General features: G+C 40.8%; 1 protein-coding gene across 1 annotated transcript in view; it reads right to left on the bottom strand.

The window, feature by feature from the left end:
- DNAH11 (dynein axonemal heavy chain 11) overlaps window positions 1–14364 on the bottom strand; it is a 278248-nt gene that overhangs the window by 107827 nt on the left and 156057 nt on the right. The window contains exons 52-55 of the mRNA XM_026649417.2: window positions 14117–14279; window positions 11439–11562; window positions 10471–10613; window positions 3386–3547 (exon numbers count right to left, since the gene is read on the bottom strand). Of these exons, the coding sequence (XP_026505202.1) occupies window positions 3386–3547; window positions 10471–10613; window positions 11439–11562; window positions 14117–14279 (592 nt within the window). The remainder of the gene's footprint in view (window positions 1–3385; window positions 3548–10470; window positions 10614–11438; window positions 11563–14116; window positions 14280–14364) is intronic.

Consider the following 14364-nt stretch of genomic DNA (forward strand, 5'->3'; position numbering starts at 1 on the left):
TCAATAACCAAGTGCTTAACTGTAGATCTGGCATTCATCCTCCCAAGTTACTAGATGCCATGATCATAATACACGCCAACAGTCTGGACAAAGGTGAGCTGTGGCTAACAAGCCTCCTCTGATAAGAGGCGATAAAAGGATATCTAAATATCTAAAATGACGCAAATTGAACTACCCATGAAACACAGCAGCACTACAAACGAAAAAAGGAAAAACCCACCCACTTAAATCCCTTTCAGCTGACAGAGGCGGCCAGATACCAGCTAAGGTTCTCTCTGTTCTTCAGGGTGATCCTCTCCCACCCTGCTTCCCTAATACACCTCTGCCACTCTCTTGGCCCTTCCTTCGCTCCCCATTACCCTCTGATCTTTCCCTCTTCACAACACTTTCCACTCCTTCTCAGCTGCCCTCTTTGCTACTCACCTCACCTGCCTTTCTGATTCATTTCTGCTTCTCTTCTGTCTCCCTTAGTTATTTTTTTTTTTTCCCAAAAAGACAGCTGTTATAGCTGCTCTGTCCTTCTCTGTTCCAGGTCTGCCCTACCCCTTCCACTCCTGCCCCCCTTGCTGGTCTTTTTATACTTTGTTTTCCCATGTTAGTCTTCTAATTGGCTTCACATACCCACTGACATTATCTGCACAGTCTCGGCCAGCAAATGCTACTCGGAGAAGAGAGTGTGCTGAGACAGAGTCCTAAAATAAATGTCCAGTGATGATAAAATGTCAAATTATTTTGTCTATTGGGTCAATTGCCATTTATTTCATTATTAGGCTGAACAGGGAAAATATTTCTTAGGGGCAGTTATTCACTCATCTGTGCCTGTGTACAGAAGAGAATCACATATGCACATACATATTTCCTCCTGTTAATGAATTATCTCCAGATGTCCAAAGCAGGTACTTTGCACCATGTAAAAACATTATTCTTAACACAGGGTCTATTAATATTAAACGCCTAAATTGCGATGACATGTTGTGTTCTTAATGGAGTGGGTTAAAATTTATTAAGGAAGTGATCAAATTTGTATTCATTCAAATCAAAATAAATGTGTTAAACCTTTAGACAAAAGAAAGTGCACCATAAACATGCTTTCTCTTCTGCACATTATCCTCATTTCCCCTTTAAACTAAACAGGAATGTGTAAGTTGATAAAACAGCAATAAATAAATAAAATAAAATAAAATAAAATATTCAGGTGCCCTAACACCAAAATCTCTTTAAGTACCTTACAAGGCAAGGTTAGGCTGTTTATATCAAAAACAATAAGGATTTCTAAGTCTCTCTCTCTCTCTTACTCTTAGAATCCTATAGGAGGCATCAGTATACCACTGTAGAGCGGGCTACAGCAAACACTAATGTGAGACACTGAGATAAGAAGTGAAGCAAGTCTCTCCACAGCCAGTAGATGTCATTGGTCACTCTTCATATCACAACTTGCCTGGCACTGATCACTGTCAATGGCACAGGAGGTAAAGGACACAACATAGTTCTGCTACCAGGATGTAAAGATCACCAAAGAGGCCCCTCCATCCCGTCTTTACTTTATTCTTTAATGATTCTGTATTTTTCCCTTGTGAAGGGAGTACAAATGCTGCAAATGTGGCAGTCTCCTTCACATTAAAATGTTATTCTGTATTCAGGCTTTTCAACTAATAACTAAAGTCTATCACAGAAATCAGATGTTTATCAGCAACAGAAAATATATTAATCCAGCACAAAATTTGTTGTTCCTTTTCCCAAAGTTGCAGTCCTTATTGCATCTAACTGGTGGCATCAAGTTCTGCAAGCTCTTTTCTAAGTGGTATCTTGCCTGTTGCCACTGCCAGACCTTCAGTTGCCATCCCCACAGCATTCAGTTGCCTGGAAACTCTCCCTATGGGTTTCTCCTTAATGCCAAGGGATAGTTAACTTGAGATGCTAGGCTCTTCATCTGCACTCTTGAAATCCTGTGCTTCTGATCTCTACAAATCCATTACATCACTAGACGGACCCAGGAAAACAGAAGTACGATCCCCTGAAAGTCAGAGTTGCTACACACTAATTGCCACTGAACCAAAACCAACAATTTCCCTACATCTTTCTTGCTTATAAATGAAACTGTGTAGCAGCACCCTCTCTGCATTAAATTTCTACACACATTAGATTCTAACTTTTAAAAATAGACACATGTGAGGGAGCGAGGGGCTAATACACCAACTTTTCACATCTGGAGATCAGAGTTCAAATTGGCATGTAGCTCATTAGTGAAAATAGTTGTCTACATCATAAAACCACTGCACAAGCTGGTATCATACCCTTGTCAGTCTCTGTCCAAAGGAGATTGAATACCAGAATAGTAAAGCATCTATTAAAGTTAGGATCCAGCCACCATTGCATATAGAAGCTGGCACACCAGCCTCTGCTAAGAGTCCCTCTCCTTCACAGCCACCAAATTCACTTACACACTACTTTAGAAAAACAACTCAGAACCTGCCATTGTGAAAAGGGAGAGGATCTACGGTCTTCCCAAAATATCAGGAACTGGGTTATCTACGCTGTCACATCAGTTTCTGCCATCAGCATCGGTAACGATTCCAGCTGCCTGATCAGTTATACACCCTCACGTCCCTATCAGGCTGAAAGAGGGACAGAAACAAAACACTCTTGAGAGAAGGAGGTCAATGTCCTTTAAAAAAGTCTTTTAATGAGTAGCTTTCTTCTTTCTCCATACTGCCCACAAGATAATACGGGACTAAAAACACAATTGGAAAAATGCTGCCAGGCTGTTTAAAAGCCTCATTGCCCATCACAGGAGCAACGTTTGGGCTTTTTTACACACTGAAAGCCTAAAAGGAAACATATTGTCATGTGATTTTTTGGGGTGGGTCAAGTTTCAGACTCCAGTGTAAGGGGAGGAAATAACTCAGTCCCCAGGTTTTAAACTGCAGGTTGCATTGTGTGTGTGTAGCTGCTGGGAAGATTTCAACTTGTCCAGAACTTCAGTGGATGGAAAACATGTAGCTCTGCTGAGGTACCAATCTGGGTGTAGAGTGCAAATGTTTGCTCCCCATCTATTACTGTGCGAATGAACACCTCTAATTATACTGACAAGGTTAAATCTATCCCATGCCTGGGGCACTCATTTCTGTGGGATCTCCAAAAGCCCAACATCCAGGGAAATTTTGGGGAAGATAAGCCATGCACTCTCAGCACTGTTTCCCTCCCCCTCCCATGACCCCATGTCATAGAAATGCAGTCAGTAGCTGGGGTAAGCTTTATAACCTTAAAAGACAACGAATATGCAAAAGGAATAAAGAAGAAATTGTTTTTCCAGCATATTCAATTATTGATCTTTCAAGGATCTGTGTTGCTTTCTCGTCTGATTGACGAGCTTGAAACTCTGTACCTCAATCACCTCCGTCTCCTCAATGAACCTCCTGCTGACGGAGTGCAGGGCCTCCTGCGGCCACTCATGAAACCAGTCAATAGCTGTGCAGTTAACTATGGCTGGGAACTTCCGAGCTCTAACTCTCAGCGTGGAACCAACTGGAGAGAAACACAAAATGATCTGCAGAGATGAGGAGGGAAAAGAGAGTAAAGAATTACAAGGCAAGTTGAGGCGATTAAAGAAAGGAATGTAGTGAACCATGGCAATGAGCCATTGCAAGTGGGTTCACAGCTGAAATTCCAATCAGCCTAGCAGCTAATGAACTTAGGCAAACTACAATTTTACCTGAGGTAAATAAGTTTTACTCACTATATTGTATGTTATACAAACAATGCTGCCTGTTTCTCCTTCCTCCCCAAGCTAGTATCAGTTACTTAGCTCGATGTATATTAAAATCAGTAATGTGACCGTAAAATTTTGTCAACAACAGACAGCTAGAGTTCACTGAGTCAGATAGCCAATCTAACAGTCTATGTAGGTTAAGGTAATATCTAATACTGGTTCAATATCTCCCTGCAAGCTCAAAAGGCATCTGAAAAAAGAAAAGGGTTCATAGTTTGTACATACATTTCCAATGATTATTCTTTCTGGAAAGCAGAATACAGCTTCCAAATCAGGGCTAAAATATCTAAGTAAAAAATAATAATAAAATAAGAAAAATAAAATAAATAAATAAAAAGATAAAAAATAATAATTAATACCGTGATGAGACTGATTTGTTGATATCAGTGTCTTGCAAAAGCTACTCCAGAGGAGCTGGTGGAGGGGACAGTTACTGTACTTAACATCTTTTTAGGGTGTTATGTTTGATTTAACATAATTAACTGAATGTCAAGCATTAGATTGTCAAAAGTGGGAAGGAGTCTTTTTTTGCTCATTTCTACTCTCCTAGAATGAGATGCATTGTTTCTCTTATTATTTAGAAATACTTCAAATCATGTGGTATCAACATCTGTTTGAGTAAGTATCTTAATACTATTAATTCCAGTGGAAAAATACCCAAATAGTACTTTCACTAAAACTGTAAAACGTCCAGAATTGATTATAATCATTCCTAATAACTGCAGAAGCCAGGACAGAGACTGGCGGAGCACTTTAGATAGATGATAGGTTTATTCTGCCTCTTTAGTCATCTGTCACTGCCGTTATAATGTATTCACAGAAAATTGTCAAGAAGCAAAGTGAGGCCAGCTGAAAAGGAAGAAAAGCAGAGAAATAAAGGAAGCTGGGGTGGGGGAAAAGACAGAGGGCTGAAATAAGAGAAGTCAAAAAAGGATGAAAAATAGAGGGGATTGGTCAGGAATAACATTTGGCAGGGATGGCAGACCCTGGGGAGAGGAGGAGAAAGACAGATAAGTTGGGATGAGGGCTGCACTATAAAAAAATACCGAAGGCTGACTACTGCAGAACAGTTTTCTAAAAATTCTTATGTGGGAGTAACCCATATGGACAATTTGTTGCAATCAATCTGTACTTATGGGCAAAGGTGAATAAATTCCAGCAGTAATCACCCCACCCTGGGAAACCTACCATTCAAATAATGAAGATTATGCTCAGATTGTAAAGTCTTTGGGGGCATGGACTGTCTTTTTCTTATACCTGTTTGCCATGCCTCATACAAGGAGACCCTCATCACTGACTGGCACCTCTAGAGTCTGTTGCAACACCACCCCCTATGTATCAGGGGGTAGCCGTGTTAGTTTGTATCTACAAAAACAACAAGGAGTCTGGTGGCACCTTAAAGACTAACAGATTTTAAACCTGAGGTTTTTACCCACGAAAGTTTATGCCCAAATAAATCTGTTAGTCTTTAAGGTGCCACCACACCCCCTACGTGGCTTTTGTCACTTTGCCATTGGTCTTTTCTAGCTTTGAAGGGCTTGAAATCAGTGCATGGGTGTGGGGATTTTCCCCTGTGCTTCCACCCCTTTCTACCAATGGGATAAGGAAATTGTTGTTGAATTCACAATTACTGGTGTAGGGGCAAAGTGGTGCTTCCTCCGGATGGTGCTGGCTCCAGAAGCAGGGCTGTGTGATCATTGGCAGCTTCACACAACTGCTGGCACTGTTCTCAGAGGGAAACGCTACTGGCCAGAAGATTAGCATAAAGAGCACAATTTCAACAGTCCTTTTGGAAATCATTATGGAAATGGGGGAAGGGGGAGGAGAGAGTGAAAGACTGGCAGTGAGGGAGGAGAAGAAAGTGATGGGAGAGGAGGAAAAGGAAAGATGAAGTAAAGAAGACAAGACAACTGTCAACATGAAAATACCAGCTGAGCTAGTAAGATGGCAACTGGAGCTGTTACTGGGAAAAATCCTACAAATAAAAAACAAAATTACGGCCCCAAATCCACGCATTTGGGATCATGGTCTCAGTTTTGCACTGCACCCCTCACCATTTTTTATTCCATTAGCCCCCCCCCCTTTTTTTTTTACTCCTAATTAATTGTGGCTCACATGTAGCAATTCAATTTCCATCATGCTTGGCACAATGCTTCACTTCCCTTTAGCTATGATCTCAGTGTGTTTATTTCTGTGTGTGGCACGGGGGGTGGGGGGGAAGAGGAATGACTATTTCATGTTATAATGGAGATTTGATTTGCTGTAGTCACTCTGTTTTCCCTAGCTGATCAAGTTTATATACAAACAGAGGGAACACCCCTCTCCTATTTACCTCAAATTCCTCTACCCATAACTCACGTGTACATTTATCCTGGATGGCACTTGAGAATGTGTCAGCAATAATAAGTTGAGTGAACAAAAATAGGATATGAGGTTCTGTTAGAGAATCTCGAAAGTATGGATGATTATCTGAACTTTTTCATGCCCCTCCTCCTCTGTGATCTTCAAATAGGTTTCCCCTCCTCCATGCAGCCCTCCTACTTTTCTGCAACCACTCAGTTCAATTGTGACACCAAGTTGTATTTATTACACCTTTGCACGTTCCCTTTCTATGTTGCAGTTTCATGAAGCTGTTACTTCTTTCCCACTTAACTAAGAGTATGTCTACACTAAAAACGTAAGCTACCTTATGTTAGGTCAACTTACAGCTACTGCAGTAATTACTGCAGTGGTTCATGTCCACACTGCCCTTCTTCTGTTGGTGGTGCGTCCTCACCAGGAGAACTTCCACCTACTGAAGAGGGGCAGTGTGGGGGGCTGAGAGCTTGAGCTCTGAGCTACACGTACCGCTCCACCCGAGGAGCAGGTCTGCCCCCGGGCTCCTGGCTTCCCACCAGGCTGCCACAGGGCTCCCAGCTCCCCATTCCCTGCTGAGAGTTCGGCTGCACCAAGGATCCCGGCTTTCTGCTCCCTGCTGGGAACCCAGGGGAGCAGCAGCTTGCTTCCCGCAAGCAGCATAGCAGCCACCAGGGCAGCTCTCGGCTCCCCGCTCCATGTCAGGCTGCTGGGGCTCTCAGCTCCCTGTTGAGTTGCTGCCATGTTCCCAGTGGGAAGCAGGGAGCTTCAATGCAGCCAGGTTCCCAGCAGGGAATGGGGAACCAGGAGTCCGGGCAACAGCCTGGCTGGGACTGGGGAGCCAGGCAGGCGCAGCCCTGCTCCAGGCGGGGAGCCGGGAGCCTCGGGGCAGCACCTGGGCTCCCAGTGGGAGTCTGGGCAGCAGTCTATCTGCGAGGGGGGAGCCAGGACCCCAGAGGCAGCCAGGATTGGAGAAGGGAGCCCGGTGGGTGCAGCCCAGCAGGGAACCTAGCCCCCTGCCCACCATCCGTGAAATTGACAAAAATAACAGCCAACAGCCAATGTAAGTAACCTGCAGTGTCTACACGGACACTGCATCAACCTAACTACACCGACATAAGCCCTACACCTCTTGTGGAGGTGGAGTTACTATGTTGGTGTAGTAGGGCATTTACATCGGCAGGAGCAAGTCTGTAGTGTGTACACTGACATAATTAGGTCAATATAAACTGCCTTATGTCAACATAATGCTGTAGTGTAGGCCAAGCCTCTGTTCCTCACATTCATGCAGATTTCAGCTTTCTGAGTACCTTTGATGCAAAGACAATCAAAATCCAAAGTCTTGCACACACTACTAAGCAAGGAGCAACTCAGAATTTAACAGTTTCTCAGTCTTCCATCCCAACCAGTAGTTTTTCTCCTTTCTAAATGTTAGGCACAATTACTTTTATCGTATAATAATTACTTTTGATGACCTATTTAATTAAACCTGTGGAATTATTATTTATATTGCACTTTTGGGGTGCAGATGCTTTTCTACCTAAGCTTACTTGGTTTTTCCACCTCAAAATAACTCACTAGTATCTACAAGGTACTGAATTTTTTATGCTTTCTTTTAACTTCCTCTTAGCATATAAATTGTGGATTTATTGAATTATCTACACATCCCACCTGCTTTCCAGTCCTCACACACAGAACTTTTTGAGATTTTAAAATTTACATTCTAGTAATGTGTTCTTGCATTTGCTCTTATGTAGCCAACAAACTGCCACCAGTGCTTATTTTGGTGACCAGTAGGCAAGGGCCCCAGAATTCAAAAAATTTCAGAGCTAGTTTCTATAGCAAATGATGAAGATAACTAAGGAGACAGGAGGTGGGAAAAGTGAAGGAATGAACAGTTATGGAGGAGAGGAGGGGAACTGGTTGAAACAACAGTAACCTTAGCAAAAGTTGTTAGGATTTATACCAACATAAGCAAAACTGATGTCAGCCCTACACTTTAATAGCAGAGTTGTTTTGAAGCTCCAAATAGAACAATTTTGTCATTCTTATCCTGGCATTTTGCTTTTTACTCTTGCCTTCCATGTTTGATTTTTTTAAGCAAATATTTTCAATGCACTGTGTCAGCCTTTCCACAGCTTTCATACATGTTTCTTTTTTTCTTTCTGTCCTTCTATAAAACCTTCTTTGTCTATGCCCCAAATGACTGCCTTTTGCACTTCTAATGCTGTGGTTCAAATAGGTACACTGTGTGCTTTGACTCCTTGAACTTGGAGTAGAGCTGAGCAAATAATGGATTTTCAGTTCTGGAACCAAACTGAAAAATATGGGGAAAAAATCCTGTTCAATTTGAACTGAAACAATTTTTTAGAAACCTTTTTGATGGATTGAAAACTAGAAAAAAATGAATCAACCAAAACATTTTGAGTCAATCCAAAACAATGTTTTCAGTTTTTTTAGCCATTTTCACCCATTTTTGAGTGTGTTTTTTTAACTGTCCATATTTAAAATTGAAATGCCATTTTGAATCAAAGTGGGAACAAAATGTTTAGACTATTTCAAATATTTTTCCAGTCAAATCAATTGAACAAAATTAGGCAAATACAACTAATAGTTTCAGACCCCAGAAAATGCACATTTTTGTGTTTTGTCAAAAAAAATTTGCCCAGATTTAATCCAGATACTCCTCCCAGACCTAACGAGGGTACAAGATGAGCAGTGATCACAAAGGAAACAGGGACTTAATTTATAGTGTTGATTTTAGTAAAATGCTGAATAGTAAAGAGATGTTTTTACCTTCATTAAGCTTGAGGTTCAGGAATTGATTGAAATACTTAATGTATTCCTTTTTATATCTTATCAGTCTGTGTTTACACTGAAAATCTCGGGAAAGGAGGTAGGGAGGTGGAGGGTCACCCAGCTATAACCATAAGTACATACAGATATCTGTCAGCGTGTTAACTCATGAATTTTATGTCTCCTACGGAACAACAACATCTCTACTTTGCAGTCTTTGCGAAGTGAATAGATACCCCCTGTTGTTGTCTCCAGAAATGGTAATTTGCACAGTGGGAGACCTGCAAAATGGTGGCAAGGTAAGAGGCATTTTGAAAGCAGGTTTTTAAAAAGGCCTTTTAAAAATAATGAAATCATAGGAGCAATCAGAGGGATACAAAGGGAAGAGAAGGGGATATACAAGAATTCACAGCTTTTTTCCTCCCTTCTTAAAAAAAAAAATTGCCTATGAATTTGATGTTCATGAGACTGAGAGACTAACAACACTAACTAGAGCTAGATATAAAGTGGGCAGCTACTTTCCCCATTCAGCTCTGATGCACTTCAACCCTGATGATCAAAAGCAGCAGAGAATGCAATTCATACCAAATCCTCCCTATGCCTCCTAGAATCCAGTATCCAATGTTCACCACAGTCCAGGGTTAAAGAAGAAATCAACAGTGGAGGACAGAAGTGATGGCAACAGAAGAGGAATGCAGAAGATACAAAAAAGCAGCGGAGAGTAAGTGGATGTGAAGAGAGGTGAAAATTGGTTAGAGATCAGCTTAACCCCAGCAGTACAAAGATTTTTATCCATTTCAAAGCTTTTTTTTTTATGGTTATAAAACAGGATATTCTTTTTATCTGTATAGAGGAGATGTAAAATTGAGGTGTGTGTGACCTTAAAGTCTTTAAAGACCCCCATGACACTTTTCACAAGAGCAGAGTGGCTGGCTTCTGTTTTCCAGCGTCCAACATGGATAACTACGTTCTGCCTACATAACATTTCCCCAACAATAGGTTTCAATAGGATATGGCATTCTTCTTCACGTCCTGCCTTAAACTGCTTTGTAGTGTTGCTCTGTTAAACAGCTCCAACATTTTACTTATAAAACAACTGCATTATGATAGGGAGTGAAGGGGACTCCAAAGTGAAATTTTAATCACTAGTGCAAATGCTTACTGCAGACATGATTTACACCAGTGCAGCTAACCAGTGGTTAGAGTCCAAGTGTTGATAAGGCCTGTATCTAAATACACTCGCATATAATGTTACAGCCTAGTCCAGCAATCCTTACTCAGGTAAAACTCCCAATAACTTCAAGACAGATTTAGGGAAGAATTAGGCCCATAGTTTGTAACCCGTTTGTACATTACTTTGAGATCTTTCTGCATGAAAGCCACTATATAGATGTAAGCTCATTGTCAAAGGCATTACCCATGTGGAAATGTACATCTTTACGTGTAGCGTCCTGGATTCTAAACACACACTATAGCATATTCAAATAATCCAATTTTCCATCACCAGCTGCTGGTTTCACGAAGTTTCTTTCACATGTGATTTTCCTTACTTTTAGTTGTAGTCGCATTCTGTCCAAAAAGAATCTCCAACAATTTTCTCTGGTGTCAATCAGACCCAGGCTTCGGACTTCGTTCCTAATTCCTGTAATAATGCCATCCATATCTTCATTGCTGAATAGATCTGGAACTTCTCCTGCATAACAGCATGGGGGGGGGGAGGGGAGGGGAGGGAAGAAATCATAAAAGTCCCAAAAAACAAGAATCCAAACTATTAACTAAATTATGTTTTATATCGTCTAGCAGCAGGGACCATCTTTTTGTCCTGTCTGTACAGAGCCTAGCACAATGGGATACGGGTCCATGATTGGGGCTCCTATGTGCTATGGGATTAAACAACAACAGCTAGCGCTACTCATACATTTTTATCCAGAGAGAGAATTTTCTCTCAAGTGAAAAAAAATCTGTGTTTTACTTCTATGAACCATGAAGTACATTCATGCACGTGCTGTCCTCTAAAACAATAGTTCTCAACTTTTTCCAGACAGTGACCCCATGTTACAAGTGAAAAGAGTTTCAGGACTCCCCTCTAGCTATAAGGAATGGGATGCTGGTCATAACCTGCCCTTGTTCTGTTTGTGATCTCCAAATTCAGAATCCATATCCTAAAATATTAACAGAGCCCAATTCTCCTCTCTCTTACACTGGTATAATCAGAATAAATGCAGTTAAATCAATGGAATTACACCAGTGTAAAATGGCATACGCGAAGAAGAGAATCAGGTGCACGAAGTCTACAATCCATGAATTACATGACCTTGTTATTAGCCTTCTCAAGGGGGCACTGATTCCTTAAGGAAACTAGGTATAATACTCAAGTTAGCTGGGTTTAAATGGCTTCTTCTAAAGGATTCTCCCTGCAAACATCTCAAAGACAAATAATCTCTCTCTAAAGTTCACTGAAACCACAGATCATTTGTCATTGGGGAAGATCTTTCAAGAAATGTGTTGTTCTAATCACCTGATGCCAACAAGTCATTAATCAGCACAAGAAAGCGTTCATCTGCAACATGGGCATCTGTCAGCAAAAACACAGTGGGCATGCTCTTGGCTCCAGTCTTGATGTACAAATTGGCAAGATCTACCTGTAAGGAAAAGAAGCAATCATTCATGTTTTGTTAAAAAGTGTTGATACAGGGGAAAAAAGGCATGAAATGCATGTAATTGACAGCAATGCCCTGTTGCCTTTACAATTTATTTACAGCTTTTTAGCTTGCCACATTTTTTCCCTTTGGATGCAAGGAGGTTACCTCCAGTTTTAGACATCTGATGACAAAAATGGTGGCTTTGACAAGACCAAGTGGTGATGATGAAAACAGACTGCTAATCAATAAAAATTGCCTCCTAATATAGTGAAAACTGATATTGTAACACCTCTGCCAAGTAACTCCCTCTCGAGAACAGTTTTAATTATGCTAATAATATCTGGGCATTACACAGAAAAGCCAGCTTAATCTTTTTGATTGGTTTTCTTATTGTATCTGTTGTATGCAGAATGCAAAAGGTTTTTTGTTTGTTTTGCTAGGAATAGCATTGAAGGATTTCACTAAGAGAGGAATGGTATGTTATTGTTGTTGTTTGTATTGCAATAGCACCTAGGAGCCCCAGTTATGGATCTGGATCACACTGGGCTAAGCATTGTACAAATGCAGAATAAATAATTTATAAAGTAAATTTATAAATAAATAAAAACATAAGACATCACCTGCATCTGAATTTCATTTCTTTTGTGATATAGATTATATACAATGCCAGTTTATATGCTCAGCCAGACACGTGGTCCAGTAGTAGGGAGATCCTCTGGGTCTGACAGGTGTCAGCAGGTTCCTCCCTCATTTCCTCTCCTCAATGGTTTGGGGCAAAAGTTCATCTGCTGCTACATCTTAGGCTATGTCTACACTGCCACACAGCCCTATAGCCCAAACTGTGAACTGCAGTTTACACCAAAATGCTATGCTTTAACTTCGCCTGTGTAGACGCTGCGGGCGTGAACTAAGGTTCCTAGTTCATCTTAACATAGTCATCAAACAGGATGTCAACTAGGAACCTTCTGGTTTGCTCCCATACTGTCCACATGAAGGAATCCGAGCACAGCACTTTGGGGCAAACTACCATTCACACCCCGGTAGTGTGAACTGCAGGGCAGTGTAGAAAAGCCCCAAGTCTTCACTTGAAGCCATTGTCTTCCGAATCGGACATCACAATTAATTGTAGAAATGATCAGGAAGATGAGCAGAAGATGATGACGTCAGGATACAAGGATTATTTCACACAAAAACTGAAGAATACAAAAAACAAATGGCTCTATACTTGGAATCGTCCCTAGCTAGAATGCTTCACAGAGTTTTTCATAAGGTGGCAACAGCAGCTCAGTGAGATCCAAATTCTGCCATTACAAACTCCATGCAATCCCCTTAACTTCCAGGTGGTTTCAAATTAATATTCTTCACATAAGGAAGAAAAGCAGCATAACAATATAAATTCTTGCCATAGGCAAAATCCTGCCTTTTCTATTATTATATCCCTACAAGGTTCTATGGATGGGAAGTAGAGCAGAACCCACTATGCGGTGTGTTTTCAGCCTTTGTGCTGGTGTTGGGAAGGATGGCTTGGGGGAGGAGTGTGCTCTGGAGCATATCTTACTGTTGTACCTTCCCTTTGCACTTAATACCCAATGAAGCATATGCTCTGGTGGTTTGACCATGGAACAAACTGGCAGATAATTTTCTTTTGGGGCCATAGTGCACCAACCAGGGTCATACACAGACCCTCATCTAGCACTCCGGCCATTAGGTTTGGAATCTTCACTTGCTGCTCCACAAGGAATGTGGGGCAGAAGAAATTCCATATAACCTCTTCCCCTATTAGGGCACACAGGACTCAATCCCCAAAATCCTCAGCAATCCAGTCCTAATCCAGCAAATCACTTAAGCACATGCTTAACTTTAAGTCTATGAGTAGCTCCATTAATTTAAATGGCTCACATGTAATAGAGGACAGAATTTTGCCCTGCAATTGTCCATGTAACAGTATTATTCCACTTAATGAGCTTACAACTGATCACCAAAAACTAATAACAAAGGGGATAATTGTAAGTACCATAGTTTTTACCCAGATAGTTGTAGTTTAGAAAATAGCTACCTTTGGGGCAGGGGAGGAATTCCCATAAGATTTAAGGGAAACTACCAAAATACTGTAAAATATGTAAATAGACACAAAAGTACCCTTCCACCTACAATTTCTCTTTAAAGAAAATTTAAAAAGCACAGCTGAAAACCACAGGAACCACAAGTTTTGTTACTGAAAGAAGAGTTGTGAAAATAACTGATTTTTCAATTCAATAGCCAATGAAAAATAACAAATAAAAAAAATTTATTTAGGGTCGACCCAGAACAAAATTATTTAAATTTTTTCAGAGAACTGAAAAAGTTGAAAAATATTGGTTCAGACAAAATACTTAATTTCTTTTTCAGGTTTTGGGGTATTTTTAACCTTTTTTTGGTCTGAAAATTTTTGCCCAGCTCTAATCTCAAGTTGTACTGCCCTTCCTGCACTCTTATCGTCATTACACAGGTTCCAAACAGCAACTTCTCAAAGTCACTAATTCTTGGAAGAATCAAATATTATTTATTGGTTTACCCTCAAGTCCTGGATCCCATAGCCTTTCTTCAGCAGGATCTGGAACACGTCAAGGGAGCTGATGTATGCGGCCAGCCTAGATAAGCTTTGTTTTCCACTACCGCCTACTCCAATAAGAAGTGCATAACCCCGAGGGGCTTCCAAGATACGACTAATGCGGCACCTGATGATGGAAAAATGAATACAATATAGAATACAAGGACCATATTAATTCAGTTTCTAATTTCCCTGGATATTTAATTTAAGGC

The sequence above is a fragment of the Terrapene carolina genome, unplaced genomic scaffold (genome assembly GCF_002925995.2).
Source record: "Terrapene carolina triunguis isolate 2854851 unplaced genomic scaffold, T_m_triunguis-2.0 Scaffold84, whole genome shotgun sequence".
Classification (NCBI taxonomy): domain Eukaryota; kingdom Metazoa; phylum Chordata; order Testudines; family Emydidae; genus Terrapene; species Terrapene triunguis.